At 63.1% G+C, this 16,415-nt stretch overlaps 2 protein-coding genes across 2 annotated transcripts in view; one reads left to right on the top strand and one right to left on the bottom strand.

Moving 5' to 3' along the window:
• The window catches only part of GIMAP8 (GTPase, IMAP family member 8), a 641,187-nt gene that overhangs the window by 402,500 nt on the left and 222,272 nt on the right, over nucleotides 1-16,415 (bottom strand). The gene's annotated exons all lie outside the window — the stretch shown is intronic.
• The window catches only part of SSPOP, a 117,091-nt gene that overhangs the window by 43,965 nt on the left and 56,711 nt on the right, over nucleotides 1-16,415 (top strand). Inside the window, 14 exon segments of the mRNA XM_043541895.1 lie at nucleotides 77-259; nucleotides 1,597-1,747; nucleotides 5,762-5,921; nucleotides 7,071-7,125; nucleotides 7,610-7,729; nucleotides 7,971-8,189; nucleotides 8,817-8,944; nucleotides 11,057-11,198; nucleotides 11,375-11,539; nucleotides 12,067-12,256; nucleotides 12,825-12,864; nucleotides 14,278-14,335; nucleotides 15,184-15,304; nucleotides 16,171-16,393. Of these exon segments, the coding sequence (XP_043397830.1) occupies nucleotides 77-259; nucleotides 1,597-1,747; nucleotides 5,762-5,921; nucleotides 7,071-7,125; nucleotides 7,610-7,729; nucleotides 7,971-8,189; nucleotides 8,817-8,944; nucleotides 11,057-11,198; nucleotides 11,375-11,539; nucleotides 12,067-12,256; nucleotides 12,825-12,864; nucleotides 14,278-14,335; nucleotides 15,184-15,304; nucleotides 16,171-16,393 (1,955 nt within the window).

The raw sequence follows: 16,415 nt of genomic DNA on the forward strand, positions 1-16,415 counted from the left end.
ACTGGGCGTCTGCGTGCCCGGCAGTGGGGCTGAGGGAGCGTGTGCCCTCACCCGCCCTCTGTGCTGCCCCCCGCAGGCTGCTGGTGCCCGGAGGGGCTGGTGCTGGACAGCGAGCAGCAGTGCGTGCGCCCCCGGGAGTGCCCCTGCCTGGTGGAGGGCGTGCGCCACTGGCCCGGCCAGCTGGTGAAGGTGAACTGCCGCATCTGCGCCTGCCAGGACGGGCAGATGAAGCGGTGCCGGCAGAACCCCGAGTGCACTGGTAGGTGGGGCTGGGCCCCGGCCCCCCCATTCCCGAGCCTGCGGGTGGCTGGTTCCTGGCTGCCTGCGTCCCGCTGCCCCTGGCCGCCAGGGCTGGGCGGAGTGTTAGCCGATGGCCAAGGATGTTTGGTGAGGTGCCAGCTATGCCCGTTTTATACCATCCGGGACTTTAACCACTAGGACGCACTGTCCCTTCGCGGCGGGCAGCCCGGGCTAGGCTGACGGATGCCCCAAGGTCCTAACCACCCGTGACTTTAACTGCTAGAGCTAAGAGCTCCTTCGCAGCGGGCAGCCAGGATTGACTGGCAGGTGCCCCAAGAGTTTGCCCCGTGGAGGCGGCACAACTCAACGCTAGGCTCTTAGTACTCTCACCTAATGGCCAGGCTTTAGAGCCAAAACGGCTGAGGTTCTTTAATTGTGTTGGCTGCTTTACAGTAAACCAGAGAAACAAGTCAGGCTTATGGACAATGGTTACCAAAATTTATTAAACTAGATTCTAATCATGTGGTTACAAAATGGCTAGTGCCTACTTATTTAAGTGTAGAGATGTTACACACACAAACAAGTTACAAAACTGAAGCCACAATCCCAAAGAAAGAAAACAAAGTATAGAGCTCTATTTCAAAATATGTGTACACTAAAGATAGGAGATCAGGTGTGGGTGCTTCTTACCCTCCTTGCATCTCTCGATTCCAGCGGTGCCAAGCCAGGATCGGTCACTCAATTCCGCGGAAAGACGAATAAGGGACAAGGCTTAGGGACCCTCTTAGCTGCAGAAGCCTTGGGAGGCTGTCACTTATCTGACCAGCAGATAGATAGTGAAAAGCACTCAAAAATCATGGTGCTGTAGGTCCCCTACTTATACCTCTGTACTCCTTTATTCTCTTTCTCCTTTCTTATGCCAAATTGGAGCTGGTCTGTCTGGACGACGCCAGCTCTCGCAAGAGTAGTTTACACTTGCAAGGGAGAGAAACAATAAGTTTCGACTACTGGACATTCCTTTTATTAGGGTAAATATTTTCCCACCTAGGATGTTGGTGTGTGTGCATCATGCTATTTAGTAGGGGCTAAGAGCCATGTCTGCCACAGCGCCTCTGCCTGCTGTGAGCCTAATCGTTGTATATGTTCCCAGAGGCACATTGTAGCAGCACACCTGTGCTTCTCACAGCTTCAAAGGCTGTGCTGGAATTTATGTTAAGTGCCCTGTTGTTTTGGCTCCCTTGTGTTCCCAGCAATGCTGGTCTGAGATGGGGGGGCTGGCTGTCTGGCTACAGCGGGGGCAGCAGTGCGGGAGGCTGTGGGGGCTCGTCTCAGCGCCCTCCCCGTGTCTGTCTCTAGTTAACTGCGGCTGGTCGGCCTGGTCTCCCTGGGGCGAGTGCCTGGGCCCCTGTGGCGTGCAGAGCATCCAGTGGTCCTTCCGCAGCCCCAACAACCCCAGCAAACACGGCAACGGGCGCCAGTGCCGGGGCATCTACCGCAAGGCCCGCCGGTAAGCGGAGGGGCAGCTCCTGCCCCCTGCACAGGGGCTTCTGGGAGGGGTGGGGGGGAGTTTTGCCATTTTGAGGGGCTCCACCAGGGCAGCTGCCATGTCAGGTCCAGCCCCTCTCTGGAGGGTCTCAGCCTGGGCTGGGTTAGTTCAAAGGAGCCTCTGAGCATCAACCCTGGGCGGTGGGCATGGGACAGGGGCCCGGCAGGGGGTAAGTGTTACCCGCACACTCCAGGGCACCCCCTTGGGTTCCTAGGGCTCAGGGCGCAACCCGGCTGATTTAGGCACCCCCACCCTGACCCAGTTCCTGGGGCTCTGGGCGTACTCCTCTGCGGGTTTGCAGGGCCTTTTACCAGAGAAAGAGCCTTACACAGTAATAGCCTTCTCCCGTTTATTAACGCTCACCAGCCAGAATGCACACACTGCACACACCGTGCCAGGCTCGCCCGGCCCCATCAGCCAGGGGGACTTTCCCAGCTGGCCAGGCAAGGTCAGTCTCGTCTGGGTCGTGCCGAGGATTCTTAGGCTGTGTCTGGGGGGTGAATTCTTCTTCCAGGTCCTTCCTTCTTCTTCTCCTTCTCTTCCCTTTGCCTTTCTTTTTCCTTCCCAGCTCTTCTCCTTCTTGGACCCCAGTTTATATAGTGAGACTTGAGTCCTGCTTCGCTGTACCTTCACCAATCATTTCACTAAAGTATTACAAAATCATTCTCTGACCAATCCTAACATACAGCAAAATCATTCGTTACCCCGTCAGACCCCACCGCCTTGGTTGATTTAAATCTTGTAAAATTAATTATGCAACAGACAGAAACAATCAAAGAACCAGACACAGACCAGACAGATAAACTATAGAGAAGTGGGGACCATAAAGGCAAAACGATAAAGCAGGGATTTCACACTGCAACTGTTGATAAGTGATTCCTTGCCAGACAGACTGCTGCCACAGGAAGTTTTCTTTAACCATCGTAAGAGGCTCCTTGCTTATCTGGTGACGGTGGGTGCTGTTAGGAGGCACCTTCTTCACAGCCCGCCGTGACATTGGTTTGGTACCATTCAGATGGAATGTGGGGCTGTGACTTTCTGCTTCTTGGCTCATGGCAGCTTCTCTCCTAATATGGCTGCAGACAAAGGCCTCAGACTTTACATATGGGGACTGAGGGCTGGGTACTGTGCAGTGGGCTCTGGGTATGGGGCTGAGTGTGGGCACCGGGCTCTGGGCATGGGGGCTGGAGTGGGCACAGGGTGCTGAGTAGGGAGTTGGGGGTGGGCAATGGGCTCTGGGTAGGGGGCTGGAATGGGCACTAGGCAAGGGCTTCTGGGTAGGGGGCTAGGGGTAGGAGCTGTGCAGTGGGCTCTGGGTAGGGGTCTGGGCACTGGGCAGTGGACTCTGGGTAGGGGGCTGTGGTGGGCAGTGGGATCTGGGTAGGGGGCTGGGGTGGGCACTGGGCAGTGGAATTTCGGGGTGGGAACTGGGCTGTGGGTAGGAGGCTGGGGTGGGCACCAGGCAGTGGGCTCTGGTAGGGGGTTGGGGTGAGCTCTGGGGGTGGCCACCGGGCAGTGGACTCTGGTAGAGGGCTGAGGTGGGCTCTGTGGGTGGGCACCGGGCAGTGGGCTCTGGGTAAGGGGCTGGGGGAGGGCTTTGGGCTCTGGATAGGGGGTTGGGGTGGACACTGGGCGGTGGACTCTGGTAGAGGGCTGAGGTGGGCTCTGTGGGTGGGCACCGGGCAGTGGGCTCTGGGTAAGGGGCTGGGGGAGGGCTTTGGGCTCTGGATAGGGGGTTGGGGTGGACACTGGGCGGTGGACTCTGGTAGAGGGCTGAGGTGGGCTCTGTGGGTGGGCACCGGGCAGTGGGCTCTGGGTAAGGGGCTGGGGGAGGGCTTTGGGCTCTGGATAGGGGGTTGGGGTGGACACTGGGCGGTGGACTCTGGTAGAGGGCTGAGGTGGGCTCTGTGGGTGGGCACCGGGCAGTGGGCTCTGGGTAAGGGGCTGGGGGAGGGCTTTGGGCTCTGGGTAGGGGGTTGGGGTGGGCACCGGGCAGTGGGCTCTGGTACAGGGCTGAGGTGGGCTCTGGGGGTGGGCACCGGGCAGTGGGCTCTGGGTAAGGGGCTGGGGGAGGGCTTTGGGCTCTGGGTAGGGGGTTGGGGTGGGCACCGGGCAGTGACTCTGGTAGAGGGCTGAGGTGGGCTCTGTGGGTGGGCACCGGGCAGTGGGCTCTGGGTAAGGGGCTGGGGGAGGGCTTTGGGCTCTGGGTAGGGGGTTGGGGTGGGCACCGGGCAGTGGACTCTGGGTAGGGGGCTGGGGGAGGGCTTTGGGCTCTGGGTAGGGGGTTGGGGTGGGCACCGGGCAGTGGACTCTGGTTGAGGGCTGAGGTGGGCTCTGTGGGTGGGCACCGGGCAGTGGGCTCTGGGTAAGGGGCTGGGGGAGGGCTTTGGGCTCTGGGTAGGGGGTTGGGGTGGGCACCGGGCAGTGGACTCTGGTTGAGGGCTGAGGTGGGCTCTGTGGGTGGGCACCGGGCAGTGGGCTCTGGGTAAGGGGCTGGGGGAGGGCTTTGGGCTCTGGGTAGGGGGTTGGGGTGGGCACCGGGCAGTGGACTCTGGTTGAGGGCTGAGGTGGGCTCTGTGGGTGGGCACCGGGCAGTGGGCTCTGGGGTAAGGGGCTGGGGGAGGGCTTTGGGCTCTGGGTAGGGGGTTGGGGTGGGCACCAGGCAGTGGACTCTGGTTGAGGGCTGAGGTGGGCTCTGTGGGTGGGCACCGGGCAGTGGGCTCTGGGTAAGGGGCTGGGGGAGGGCTTTGGGCTCTGGGTAGGGGGTTGGGGTGGGCACCGGGCAGTGGACTCTGGTAGAGGGCTGAGGTGGGCTCTGTGGGTGGGCACCGGGCAGTGGGCTCTGGGTAGGGGGCTGGGGGAGGGCTTTGGGCTCTGGGTAGGGGGTTGGGGTGGGCACCGGGCAGTGGACTCTGGTAGAGGGCTGAGGTGGGCTCTGTGAGTGGGCACCGGGCAGTGGGCTCTGGGTAAGGGGCTGGGGGAGGGCTTTGGGCTCTGGGTAGGGGGTTGGGGTGGGCACCGGGCAGTGGACTCTGGTAGAGGGCTGAGGTGGGCTCTGTGGGTGGGCACCGGGCAGTGGGCTCTGGGTAGGGGGCTGGGGGAGGGCTTTGGGCTCTGGGTAGGGGGTTGGGGTGGGCACCGGGCAGTGACTCTGGTAGAGGGCTGAGGTGGGCTCTGGGAGTGGGCACCGGGCAGTGGGCTCTGGGTAGGGGGCTGGGGGAGGGCTTTGGGCTCTGGGTAGGGGGTTGGGGTGGGTACCGGGCAGTGGACTCTGGTAGAGGGCTGAGGTGGGCTCTGTGAGTGGGCACCGGGCAGTGGGCTCTGGGTAGGGGGCTGGGGGAGGGCTTTGGGCTCTGGGTAGGGGGTTGGGGTGGGCACCGGGCAGTGACTCTGGTAGAGGGCTGAGGTGGGCTCTGTGGGTGGGCACCGGGCAGTGGGCTCTGGGTAGGGGGCTGGGGGAGGGCTTTGGGCTCTGGGTAGGGGGTTGGGGTGGGCACCGGGCAGTGGACTCTGGTTGAGGGCTGAGGTGGGCTCTGTGGGTGGGCACCGGGCAGTGGGCTCTGGGTAGGGGGCTGGGGGAGGGCTTTGGGCTCTGGGTAGGGGGTTGGGGTGGGCACCGGGCAGTGACTCTGGTAGAGGGCTGAGGTGGGCTCTGTGGGTGGGGGTGGGCACCGGGCAGTGGGCTCTGGTAGAGGGCTGAGGTGGGCTCTGTGGGTGGGCACCGGGCAGTGGGCTCTGGGTAGGGGGCTGGGGGAGGGCTTTGGGCTCTGGGTAGGGGGTTGGGGTGGGCACCGGGCAGTGACTCTGGTAGAGGGCTGAGGTGGGCTCTGTGGGTGGGGGTGGGCACCGGGCAGTGGGCATTAGGTGCCAGGCACTCTAATCAGGGGACTGCACTTTAAGCCTCAGTCCTTCCCCGCTGGCGCTGAGCCACAGCCAGCTCTAACCGTGCCCCTCTGCCTGCCCCTCCCCGTGCAGGTGCCAGACGGATCCGTGCGAGGAGTGCGAGCACCACGGCCGGTCGCACGCCATTGGCGACCGCTGGCGATCGGGGCAGTGCCAGGTGTGCCAGTGCCTGCCCAATCTGACGGTGCAGTGCTCCCAGTACTGCCCGTACAGCACCGTGGGGTGCCCCGAGGTGAGCCCGGCACCCAGCCCTGCCCCCGGAGCTGGGGGAGGGAGGCCCGGTCAGCCCCGGGGGTGCAGCCCCAGCTGGTGGGAGCTGGCGTTGCTGGAGAAGGGCCTCTGGCCCCGGCTGGGGAACCCTTTGGCAGGGCATAGCACCGTGGGTTGGGGGGGGTAGGGCGAGGCTGGGGGTTCATGGGGATTTAACGGGTTGTCACAGAGTCCCCGGGCGATGCTCTGGAACTGCTCCCTACGAAGCCCGGCAGGACTCTGGGGAAGTCTCCTCTCTGAGCAGCCTGTCTGCAGGACACACAGCTCACACGGCTTCCCCCTTCCTGGGTCTGACCTCGGAGCATTCAGCCTCTTCTGCCCCTCTGTGTGCTTCCCACAGCGAGGTCCTGCCCCCCAGCTCCGCAGTCAGACGTGACTCTCAGCCAGCCAGTAAAACAGAAGGTTTATTAGACGACAGGAACATGGTCTAACACAGAGCTTGTAGGTACAGAGAACAGACCCCTCAGCTGGGTCCATTTGGGGGCAGGGATCCAGACAACCACGTCTGCCCTTCACTCCATATCCCAGCCAGCCCCAAACTGAAACTCCCTCCAGCCCCTCCTCCTCTGGGCTTTGTTCCTTTCCCGGGCCAGGAGGGCACCTGATTCCTTTGTTCTCCAACCCTTCAGCTCTCACCTTGCAGGGGGGAAGAGCTCAGGCCATCAGTGGCCAGGAAACAGGGTGTCGGCCATTCTCTGTGTCCAGACCCCAGCACATACCTGCCCTCTAGGGCTCTGCAGTGATCATACACCCTTATCCCATCACCTAGATACTTAAGAACTGCCTAGGGGAAACTGAGGCACCCCCACACTATTCAGAGGTAACATTAAGAACAGTCCCGCTTCGTCACACGGGTCTGGGCGTGACCCTCCCATGACGTCTCCAGCTCAGTGCAGAGCTGGTTGGAGCCCACAAGTCTTTGTGCCCCACTGGGGGCTGGGACACTCAGCAAGGGGCTGCCCGAACCCGCCCCCTCCCCTGCAGCGCCCCCCGCAGGGGCTGTCATGGAGCCCGGCTGGCCCTGCAGCATGGGCACTGGGCTGGCAGCCCGGAGAGCTGCGGTTGTCCCTGGCTCCGGGCTCAGGCTGGTTCCAACCGTCTCTCGGCACAGGGGCGGGCGCTGGTGGAGGGCAGGGGTGAGTCCTGCTGCTACTGCACTGAGGCGGGTGAGTCCTGCGCCGGGGGAATCCGGGGGGCGCTTAGGCCATGGCGTGGGGCACAGGAGGGGAGGGACTCGCACAACACATGCCCCAGCCAGTCCTGGCAATGCCCCTCCATCCCGACCTGCAGCCCCCCCATGCCGATGCCCCTCAGACCTGACCCGCAGCCCCCCAGTCGCCTGTGCTGGTCCGGGCAGAGCGTGGGCTGCCCCAGCGTGGGGCCGGCCATGGGGCGGGTTCTCCAGCCCCCCAGGGCTCTCCTGGGATGTGCCGCCCCTTTCCCCTGGGATTGAAGGCAGCAGGGAGCCCGGCCCCTGGAGGGCGAAGGGAGGTACATGGGGGACTCCTGCCCCCAGGGCTGTGTGGGGACGGCCGGTGTGGGGGAGCTGGGAGGGGATCTCCCGAGCACGCACGGCTCCAGGGCAGGGCCCGCGGCGTGTCTGGCACAGAATCGAAGGGACCGAGGCAGAAATCCTGTCGCCCTGCTCAGGTGAGAACCGGACCAGCGCGCCTGCTGTCCAGATGGCCAAGCCCCCGGGCCCCACCCTGGCCAGCCCGGCTGCCTCCACCAGCCCTCCTCTCGTCACCTTCCCGCTGCCCCCTCTCGGAGGTAAGTCCTGACTCCACGGGCCCCCAGGAGCGCCCTCCGGGCAGTGTGGGGGGGTCACTTGGACAGAGGCCGGCAGGGCCTCTGGGATGGACTCGGCGTGGCCAGGTCAGTCTCTGATTCCCAGCACAGGGCAGGGGCATCTCCTGAGTCGGGCTCTGCTGCCAAGCCCCCTCCGCCCGGCCCGCCTGCCTCTGGCCCAGCGTGCACAGCGGTGCCCGTGACCCCCGTCTCTGTCCGCCAGATCGGTGCTACGGCCCCCTGGGCTTGGCCTCCTTACCGGACAGCTGCTTCACAGCCTCCTCCCAGCAGCCGGAGAACCCTGCCCACGCCGGGCGCCTCAACTACTTGCTGCCGGGCTCGGACCTGCAGGGCTGGGGGCCCCAGGCAGAGGTGTACCAGGAGCTGGTCTCCAAGCCACCCTACCTGCAGCTGGATCTGCTGGAGCCCAGGAACCTCACGGGTAGGTGCCTGGCCTGGGTCGCTCGTGCAGTGAACACACTCCAACCCCCGGCCTTCCCTGGCTTCCGGGGGGCGCAGGAGACCCCAGAGCCCCAGGGCAGTGCTGGGGGGTGGGTGCCATGCTGCCCATCCTCCGCTGCTCGGTGCCCTGCGCTGGCTCTCCGCACCCTGGGCTGGGCAAAGCCTCTTCAGAGCCCTCAGCAGCCCAGGACCCGGTTACCTCCTGGGCCACCTGTATCCCTAAGAAGACATGGGTCACCCGGACCTTCCCGAGCCGGGGCATCATCCTCAGCCCTGGGCTGTTGGCTGTGGGACTCCCTGCCACTGGACAAGAGGCTGAGCCATACGGCAGGCCAGTCCAGGGCCGGCAACGCTGGCTCATGCTCTTCAAGTGAGCGGGCTGGGGACGATCTTTAGCGATCCCGACAGACCGACCATGTGGCGCTCTGTAGCCGGGGTGCCAGGCCCTGCCGGGCTGGCGTCAGACCCACCCCGCCATAGCCCTGCTGCCGAGGGGCAGCTCTCAGCTCACAGGCTGGTGCTGATTCCTGGGGCTCCCCGGCCCGTACCCCGGAGAGCCCCGTGTCCCTGCAGGGGCCCTGAGCTGTGCTGTGTTCTCCTCCCCCAGGGGTGGTGGTGCAGGGGGCAGGCTCCTCGGACGCCTACGTTACCAGCTTCCTCCTGCAGTTCAGCATGGACGGGCTGAGGTGGCACGAGTACCGGGAGGTCTCTGCGGACGCCCAGCCGGAGCCCAAGGTACCTCCCCGAACCAGCCCCCCAGCAGCCGTGTGGTGGTGTGCGGTGGGAGGTTGGTTTGGACCTGTCACAGATCCACCGGCCCGGTGCTCCCCCTTAGGGTCACGCTCCCTCACTGGCGTAAGCCCCTGGACACCCCCCTCCTCCCGCCTCCTGAAACCGCACCTCTGAGCCTTCAGCCCCCTGCTTCCCACCGTGAGCGCACTCGAATCGCACCCCTGGGAGGCTTGCACCCCCACAGGGAGCAATGACCCCGACCTCTTCAGACTCTCGGCCAGCGGGGTAAGAGCAGGAAGGTTATTCGACGTCTGGACGCCACCTGTCCTAGACCTTCCGTGGTTAGCACAGAGAAAGGGAACGTTACAGCAGGGTCCAGCGGGGTATGTCCAGAACCCAGGTGGGCTCAGACCCCTCTGTAGAGTCCCCTCCCCCCAGTCCAGAAGTGTGTCTCCAGCTGCCCATAACCCAAGGTCATCACCCCCCTCAGTCTTTATTCCTCTTCTTCCCCGACAAGCAGGGCTACCCGGTCTCCTTCTGACTCACTCTTGTTCCCTGGCTTCCTGCAGAGGACCAGGGTCGTCAGTAGCTAGGTAACAAATTGCTGGGCCATTGTCTGGATCCAGGCCCCACCTGGATCTCTGGATTCTTCTGCAAAGAAAACACCTTTCGCCCCTCTCCTCCCCACCTAGTTACTCATGCAGCGCATAGGGGAAACTGAGGCACGCACAATATGCGTACAAAATATTCTGGAAAAATCCCCCTTCATCTCAGGGGTCTGCACCCCGGGGGCGTATGTGAGGTGGTGGCTGTGTGAGCCCGTGGATATGCAGGAACTTCTGTGCGTGCGTGCATTTGCGTGTGTGTGTGCATGCTTGGGGTGTGTGCGTGTGTGTGTTGGGGGGGTGCGTATCATAGAATCATAGGACTGGAAGGGACCTCGAGAGACATCTCGTCCAGTCCCCTGCCTTCATGGCAGGACTAAGTATTATCTAGACCATCCCTGACAGGGGTTTGTCCAACCTGCTCTTAAAAATCTCCAGTGACAGGGACTCCACAGCCTCCCTGGGCAATTTATTCCAGTGCCTAACCACCCTGACAGGTCGGAGGTTTTATGTCCAACCTAAACCGCCCTGGCTGCAATTTAAGCCCATTGCATCTTGTCCTGTCCTCAGAGGTTAAGAAGAACAATTTTTCTCCCTCCGTCTTGTAACAACCTTTTATGTACTTGAAAACTGTTCTCATGTCCCCTCCCAGTCTTCTCTGCTGCAGACTAAACAAACCCAATTCTTTCAATCTTCCCTCATAGCTCATGTTTTCTAGACCTTTACTCAATTTTGTTGCTCTTTTCTGGACTTTCTCCACATGCATGTGCATATATTTGGCATGTGTGTGTGTTTGGGGCGTATGCATGTATGTTTGGGGCATGTGCATGTGTTTGGGGCATGTGCGTGTGGTCGGAGGTGTGTGTGTGTGTGTTTGGGGCATGTGAATGTGTTGGGAGGTGTTTGGGGTGTGCATGTGTGTTTGGTGTGTGTGTGTGTTTGGGGCATGTGTGTGTGTTCAGGGCGTGTGTGTGTGTGTGTGATCGGGGCGTGTGCATGTGTTGGGAGGTATTCAGAGGTGTTTATGCATGTGTTTCGGGTGTGTGCATGTGTTGGGAGGTGTTTGGGGTGTGCATGTGTGTTTGGGGTGTGCATGAGTGTGTTTTGGATGTGTGTGTCTGCGTGTGTTTGGGGCGTGTGTATTTGGGTGTTCGGGGTGTGTGCATGTGTGTTTGGGGCATGTGCGTGTGTTTGGGATGTGTGTGTATGTGTGTGTTCGGGGCGTGTGTGTGTGTGTTTGGGGCGTGGGTGTGCATTTGTTTGGGGCATGTGCATGTGTTGGGAGGTGTTCGGGGCATGTGTGTGTGAGTGTTTGGGGCGTGTGCGTGTGTTGGGAGGTGTTTGGGGCGTGTGTGTGCATGTTTGGGGCGTGTGCGTGTTTGGGGCGTGTGCGGGGCGTGCATGTGTGTGGGAGGTGTTTGGGGCATGTGTGTGCATGTTTGGGGCGTGTGCATGTGCGGGGCGTGCGCGTGGCGTGTGGGGCTGAGCCGGCCGGTCGCTCCCCCTGCAGCTGTTCCTGGGGAACGCCGACGACTCCACGCCGGTGGTGAGGACGTTCCAGCGCATGGTCCATGCCCGGCACGTCCGCATCCTCCCCCACGACTTCCACCACGGGATCTTCCTGCGGGCCGAGCTGCTGGGCTGCGAGAGAGGTACCGCGCCCTGGCCCCTCGCGGGGCGGCGGGGGCGGGGAGGTGGGGGGGGCAGGTGCGGTGAGGGCGCCCCCTGGGGTTGGGGGCTTGGTTTCTCAGGGCTGGCGCGTCTCCTAGGACTGACCTGGAATTGCCTCACCCCCCCGACCTGCTCTTCCGCCTTCCCTGCCCCCCAGTGCCCCCTGTGCCACCTGGGGCACCGACTGCACCGCCGGCCCGGAGGCCCTGCCGGACCGGTGAGTTCCAGTGCCGCAACGGACACTGCGTCCCCGCTGGGCCCCGCGGCGCCGTGTGCGACGGAGTCGACGACTGTGGAGACTTCTCGGACGAGCTGCGCTGCGGTGAGCGGGGGGGCCCAGCCCGGGGGGCAGGGCGGGGCCGGGGCCAACCCTGCAGGGCTCAGGGAGTGTCCTGGGGACTCAGTTGCACCGTCCCACGCTGGCTGGGCAGTGGCTGTGGCTGTTGAACAGCTGCTGCGGGCCTCCCCGGAGGGGGCAGCATCTTCGTGCTGGGGCAGCGAGCTTTGCAAAGCACCCCCGAGGCAGCTGCAGCTCAGGTCTGGGCCTTCGAGTCCCGTCCGATCAGCCGCCGCCTCCCAGCCCAGAGGGGGCTGCCTTTCTGTGGTGGCAGAGCAGCGCCCACAGGCAGTTCGCACGGTCAGTTCAGACCAGGCGCTCGGAGTTGCAGCCACATGCTAGAGCGGGAGGGCCGGGGCTAGGGCTGCCAGGCACAGGAAATGTCCCCCCAGGCCTTGGTCTGGAGCCTGGGAAAGGCTGAGCCCGGCTGGCCTGTGCAGCCTCTGCTCCCGTGCCTGCTCGGAGAGCTCCCCCGGCCTGCTTACCAGCCCCGACTCCGTGCCCCCTCACAGGGACAGCCCCATCCGTGGGGCCCTCCGCCCCCTGGCGCTGCCCCCTCTCCCACTTCCACTGCGCGCTGTCTGACGGCTGCGTCGACGCCTCCCGGCGGTGCGACGGCGTCGCCGACTGTCCGGACGGCACCGACGAGGCCGGCTGCGGCGCCCTGCCCGGGAGCGCGGTGCCCCCTGCCAGCACAGCCAGGTACCGCGTGGGGCAGAGGTGGGGGGGCTGCCTGGACCCCTGTGACAAGGCCTGTCGGAGACAGGGATGTGTCACGGAGACAGCTGGCGGGCGTACAGTGAGGGGAGCAGGGCAAGTCCTGTCGGCCCATCCTGGGGTCAGCGTTGGAGCGAACCCTGCTGCCTGCCCCCAGGCCTGAGCTGTGGGGCGCCAGCCCTGCCGCTGGGAGGAGATTCTCCAACTTGATCCATCCCAATACCCCACCCAGGGACCCAGCCCCCCAGTTCCAGCCCCCGTGACCCCTGGTGTACCCTACCACTCCCCAGGCCCCACTGGCCAGCATGGGTGTGTTGCCCTGTGCATCCCTGGCTCTGCAGGGCTCTCCTTGGGGGGCTGGTCTGATGCCCCCTCCCGGGAGCCATGCCCTGAATCACTCCCCAGCATGGCGGAGCTGAGCGGGCAGGCCTGGGGTGGGGGTTCCCCCAGTGCAGTGGAGAGGGGCTGCCCCATGGCCCGGGACGGGAGGCCCCCGGCGGCAGCTTTCCAGCAGGGGCAACACTAATTCATCCCTTTGCTCTGGTTCTTTCAGCAGCTGGGCCCCCGGGCAGCCCTCGCCACCCACCCAGGAGGTGAGAGAGCCTGCAGCGGGGCGGGGAGGGAGGGGGAGTCTTGCAGCTGCCCTGTTAGTGTGCTAATGACCTGTCCCCACGTCCCCCCAAGCCCTGCCTGGCTGGGCTGCCACCGAGCTGGGGACCTCTGCAGAAGGGCAGGACCCTGTGTAACGAGGCTGGTTCTGGCGGGGCCCAACGGAGAGTGCCAGTTCAGGACAAACTGCTTCAAGCCGGCAGTTGCAGCCCAAGGCTGGGGTTTCTGTGCACACCAAGGCAAACCAGCCAGACAGAGAAGACTTCGGTCTCACCCCACTGACTAACCACAAGTCACACAAGCGATTCCCTCAGACACTCCAGTTTCCCACTATCACCACCAGGGCCACTCGTTATGGGGACGAATGGTTATGAAAACCAATACCCCAGTAAAAGAAAAAAGGTTCCCTCGATCCTGAAGGACCAAGCCCCAGACCCAAGTCAATATACCAGTCAGATCTTACCCACAAATCACACTGCTGCCAATCCTTTAGAATCTAAAGGTTTATTCATAAAAGGAAAAAGATAGAGATGAGAGCTAGAATGGGTTCAATGGAATCAATGACACACAGCAATGGCAAAGTTCTTGGTTCAGGCTTGTAGCAGTGATGGAATAAACTGCGGGTTCAAATCAAGTCTCTGGAGAACATCCCCAGCTGGGATGGGTCATTCAGTCCTTTGTGTAGAGCTTCCATTTGTAGCGAAGTCCCTCCAGAGGCAAGAAGCAGGACTGAAGACAAGATGGAGATGAGACATCAGCTTTTTATAGACTTTTCCAGGTGCAAGGACCCCTCTGTGTTCTACTGTGGAAAATTACAGCAGAATGGAGTTTGGAGTCACATGGGCAAGTCCCTGCATACTTTGCTGAATTGCAAGGCGTGTCTGCCTTCTCGCAATGGGTCAGTTGTATCGCTGATGGTCCTCAATGGGCCATCCAGCAGGCTGGGCAGAGCTGACACCAACCTGTCTGCGGTGTCACCCAGAAGCACAGCACACGTTTGAACTACAGACAGGATAGAGCCAATATTCATAACTTTAACTACAAAAACGATACACAAATATAGATAGCATCATCCTAACCAGCCAACCATCACCTGGTCTGAGACACCCCTTTATACAAGATTTGGTGCCATTACAGGACCTTGGTTGCAACAATGATCTATACGGTCCCAGATTATGTCGATAACGTCACACCCTGTGCGGGGAGGGGGAGTGGATGGCTGCAGGGTTGGGGGAGGGGGAAATGAATGGCTGTCGATGGGGGAGGGTCCCAATCTCTTGGTGCCCAGGGCTGCGGGTGGGTCACAGGCTGGTACCTGACTGGCCAGATGGGGGGAGGAGCGGCCGGACAGAGCAGCTGGTGGCAGGAGGGGTAACGGCTCTTTCCCTGTGTTGCAGGTGTCCCAGGGCACAGAGGGCTGGCTATTCCCTGGAGACGTCCTCCCCACCCCCACAGGTACTGCCTTCCCACACTCGTGGGGGGCTGTCACGGAGTCCCTGGGCGATGCTCTGGATCTGCTCCCTACGAAGCCAGTCAGGACTCTGGGGAAGTCTCCTTTCTGTGAGCAGCCTGTCTGCAGGACACACAGCTCACCCGGCTTCCCCCTTCCTGGGTCTGACCTCGGAGCATTCAGCCTCCTCTGCCCCTCCATGCGCTTCCCACAGTGAGTCCGCTCATGCGGGCTCCTGGGGAAGCCAGAGGGTCCTGCCCCCCAACTCCGCAGTCAGACGGGACTCTCAGCCAGCCAGTAAAATAGAAGGTTTATTAGACGACAGGAACATGGTCTAACACAGAGCTTGTAGGTGCAGAGAACCGGACCCCTCAGCTGGGTCCATTCTGGGGGGCAGTGAGCCAGACAACCCCGTCTGTACTTCACTCCATGTCTCCAGCCAGCCCCAAACTGAAACTCCCTCCAGCCCCTCCTCCTCTGGGCTTTGTCCCTGTCCTGGGCCAGGAGGTCACCTGATTCCTTTGTTCTCCAACCCTTTAGCTCTCACCTTGCAGGGGGGAAGGGCCCAGGCCATCAGTAGCCAGGAAACAGGGTGTCAGCCATTCTCTGTGTCCAGACCCCTGCACACAGCTGCCCTCTAGGGCTCTGCAACGATCATACACCCTTACCCCACCCCCTAGACACTTAAGAACTGCGTAGGGGAAACTGAGGCACCCCCACACTATTCAGAGGAAACATTAAGAACAGTCCCGCTTCGTCACAGGGGCCCTCCTGGGGTTACCCGCTGCGGGGGAGGGGACACAGGGGCGCATGGGGGGGCACGGCTGCTCTGAGCTGCCCCATCTCCCTGCAGGTCCCTGCAGCGAGCCGCTGGGCCTGGACGACGGCAGGATCCACTACCAGCAGCTGAGCGCCTCCTCCCACCGGGACAGCAACCCCCCGGACGCCGGGCGCCTCAACATGGTGCCCAACATGTGAGCAGCCCCCTGCCGCGTGACCAGCCCCTCCTGCCAGGGCCTGGGGGTGGGAATGGGGGGGAGGGCCCCTCCTGCCAGCGGACACAGGTCCCCCCCAGTGGCTGGAAGGAGATGGGCACGGTCAGGCTGGCAGGAGGGGAACTGACCCTGGGACGTGGTGGAGTCTCCGTCCCCGAAAGGCTCTGCCCAGCCAGCGCCTGGACCAGCGGCAGGGGTTAGCTCAAGGCGGTCCGAGCCGATCCCAGGGGTCCGTCTCAGGTGACGTCTGTGGCGCGAGTGAGGGCTGGGGTCCCCGCTCGTCCAGCCGGGCTCACACCAGCCCGTGTCGAGCTCACGCCAGCCGGAACAGCTGTGCAGCCGCGGCAGCAGGGCGAGTGCAGCCCGGCTCCGCCAGGGCCCCCAGCCGCACCCCGACCGGCGAGCAGGGACTCACCGCCGGGCTCGGAGCGCAGACGTAGCTGGGAACGGACGGGAGGGTCTCAGCCCCTGGGAGGGGGTTTCCAGGCTGCCTCGGGGCCAGTTTCCCTGCCTGTGGAGTGGGGCTCGGATCTGTGGGTTGGGGTCTGTCCCCGCAGCGTCTAAGGCGAGGGGCTGGAGGGCGACCAAGGTCCCTGTGCCTGGGTCACGCATGGGTTCCAGGAGCTGCGACCAGCCCCCTTTCCTGCTGGCGGGAGGGGAGCGGGTGCCCTGGGGGGTCATGCCCCGTGGGAGCTGCTGAGCCCCCTGAGGGAGGGAGCTGTCAGGTGGCAGGGCCCTGGCACCGATCGATCTCGGTGGGCGACTCCCCACCCCAGGGTGCCTGGGCCCTCTCGGTCAGGGCTGGTGCTGGGCCTGCCCCATCGCTTCCCCTCTGCCCCTCCCAGACTGAACATCGAGCCAGGCTGGAGCCCCCTGGAGACCGACGGCAGCCCCTACTTCCAGGTGGACTTCCTGCAGCCCACCTTTGTGAGCGCACTGATCACGCAGGGCGGGCTGACGGCCGGGGGCTACGTCACCAGGTATCGCCTGCAGTACAGCCACGACGGGGTGCATTTCCACAACTACACGGGGGCAGCGCGCGGCGCCGCGCCCCCCCAGCCAGCTCAGGTACCTGGCCGTGCCCCCCGGG

Source organism: Chelonia mydas, chromosome 2 (assembly GCF_015237465.2).
Source record: "Chelonia mydas isolate rCheMyd1 chromosome 2, rCheMyd1.pri.v2, whole genome shotgun sequence".
Taxonomy (NCBI): domain Eukaryota; kingdom Metazoa; phylum Chordata; order Testudines; family Cheloniidae; genus Chelonia; species Chelonia mydas.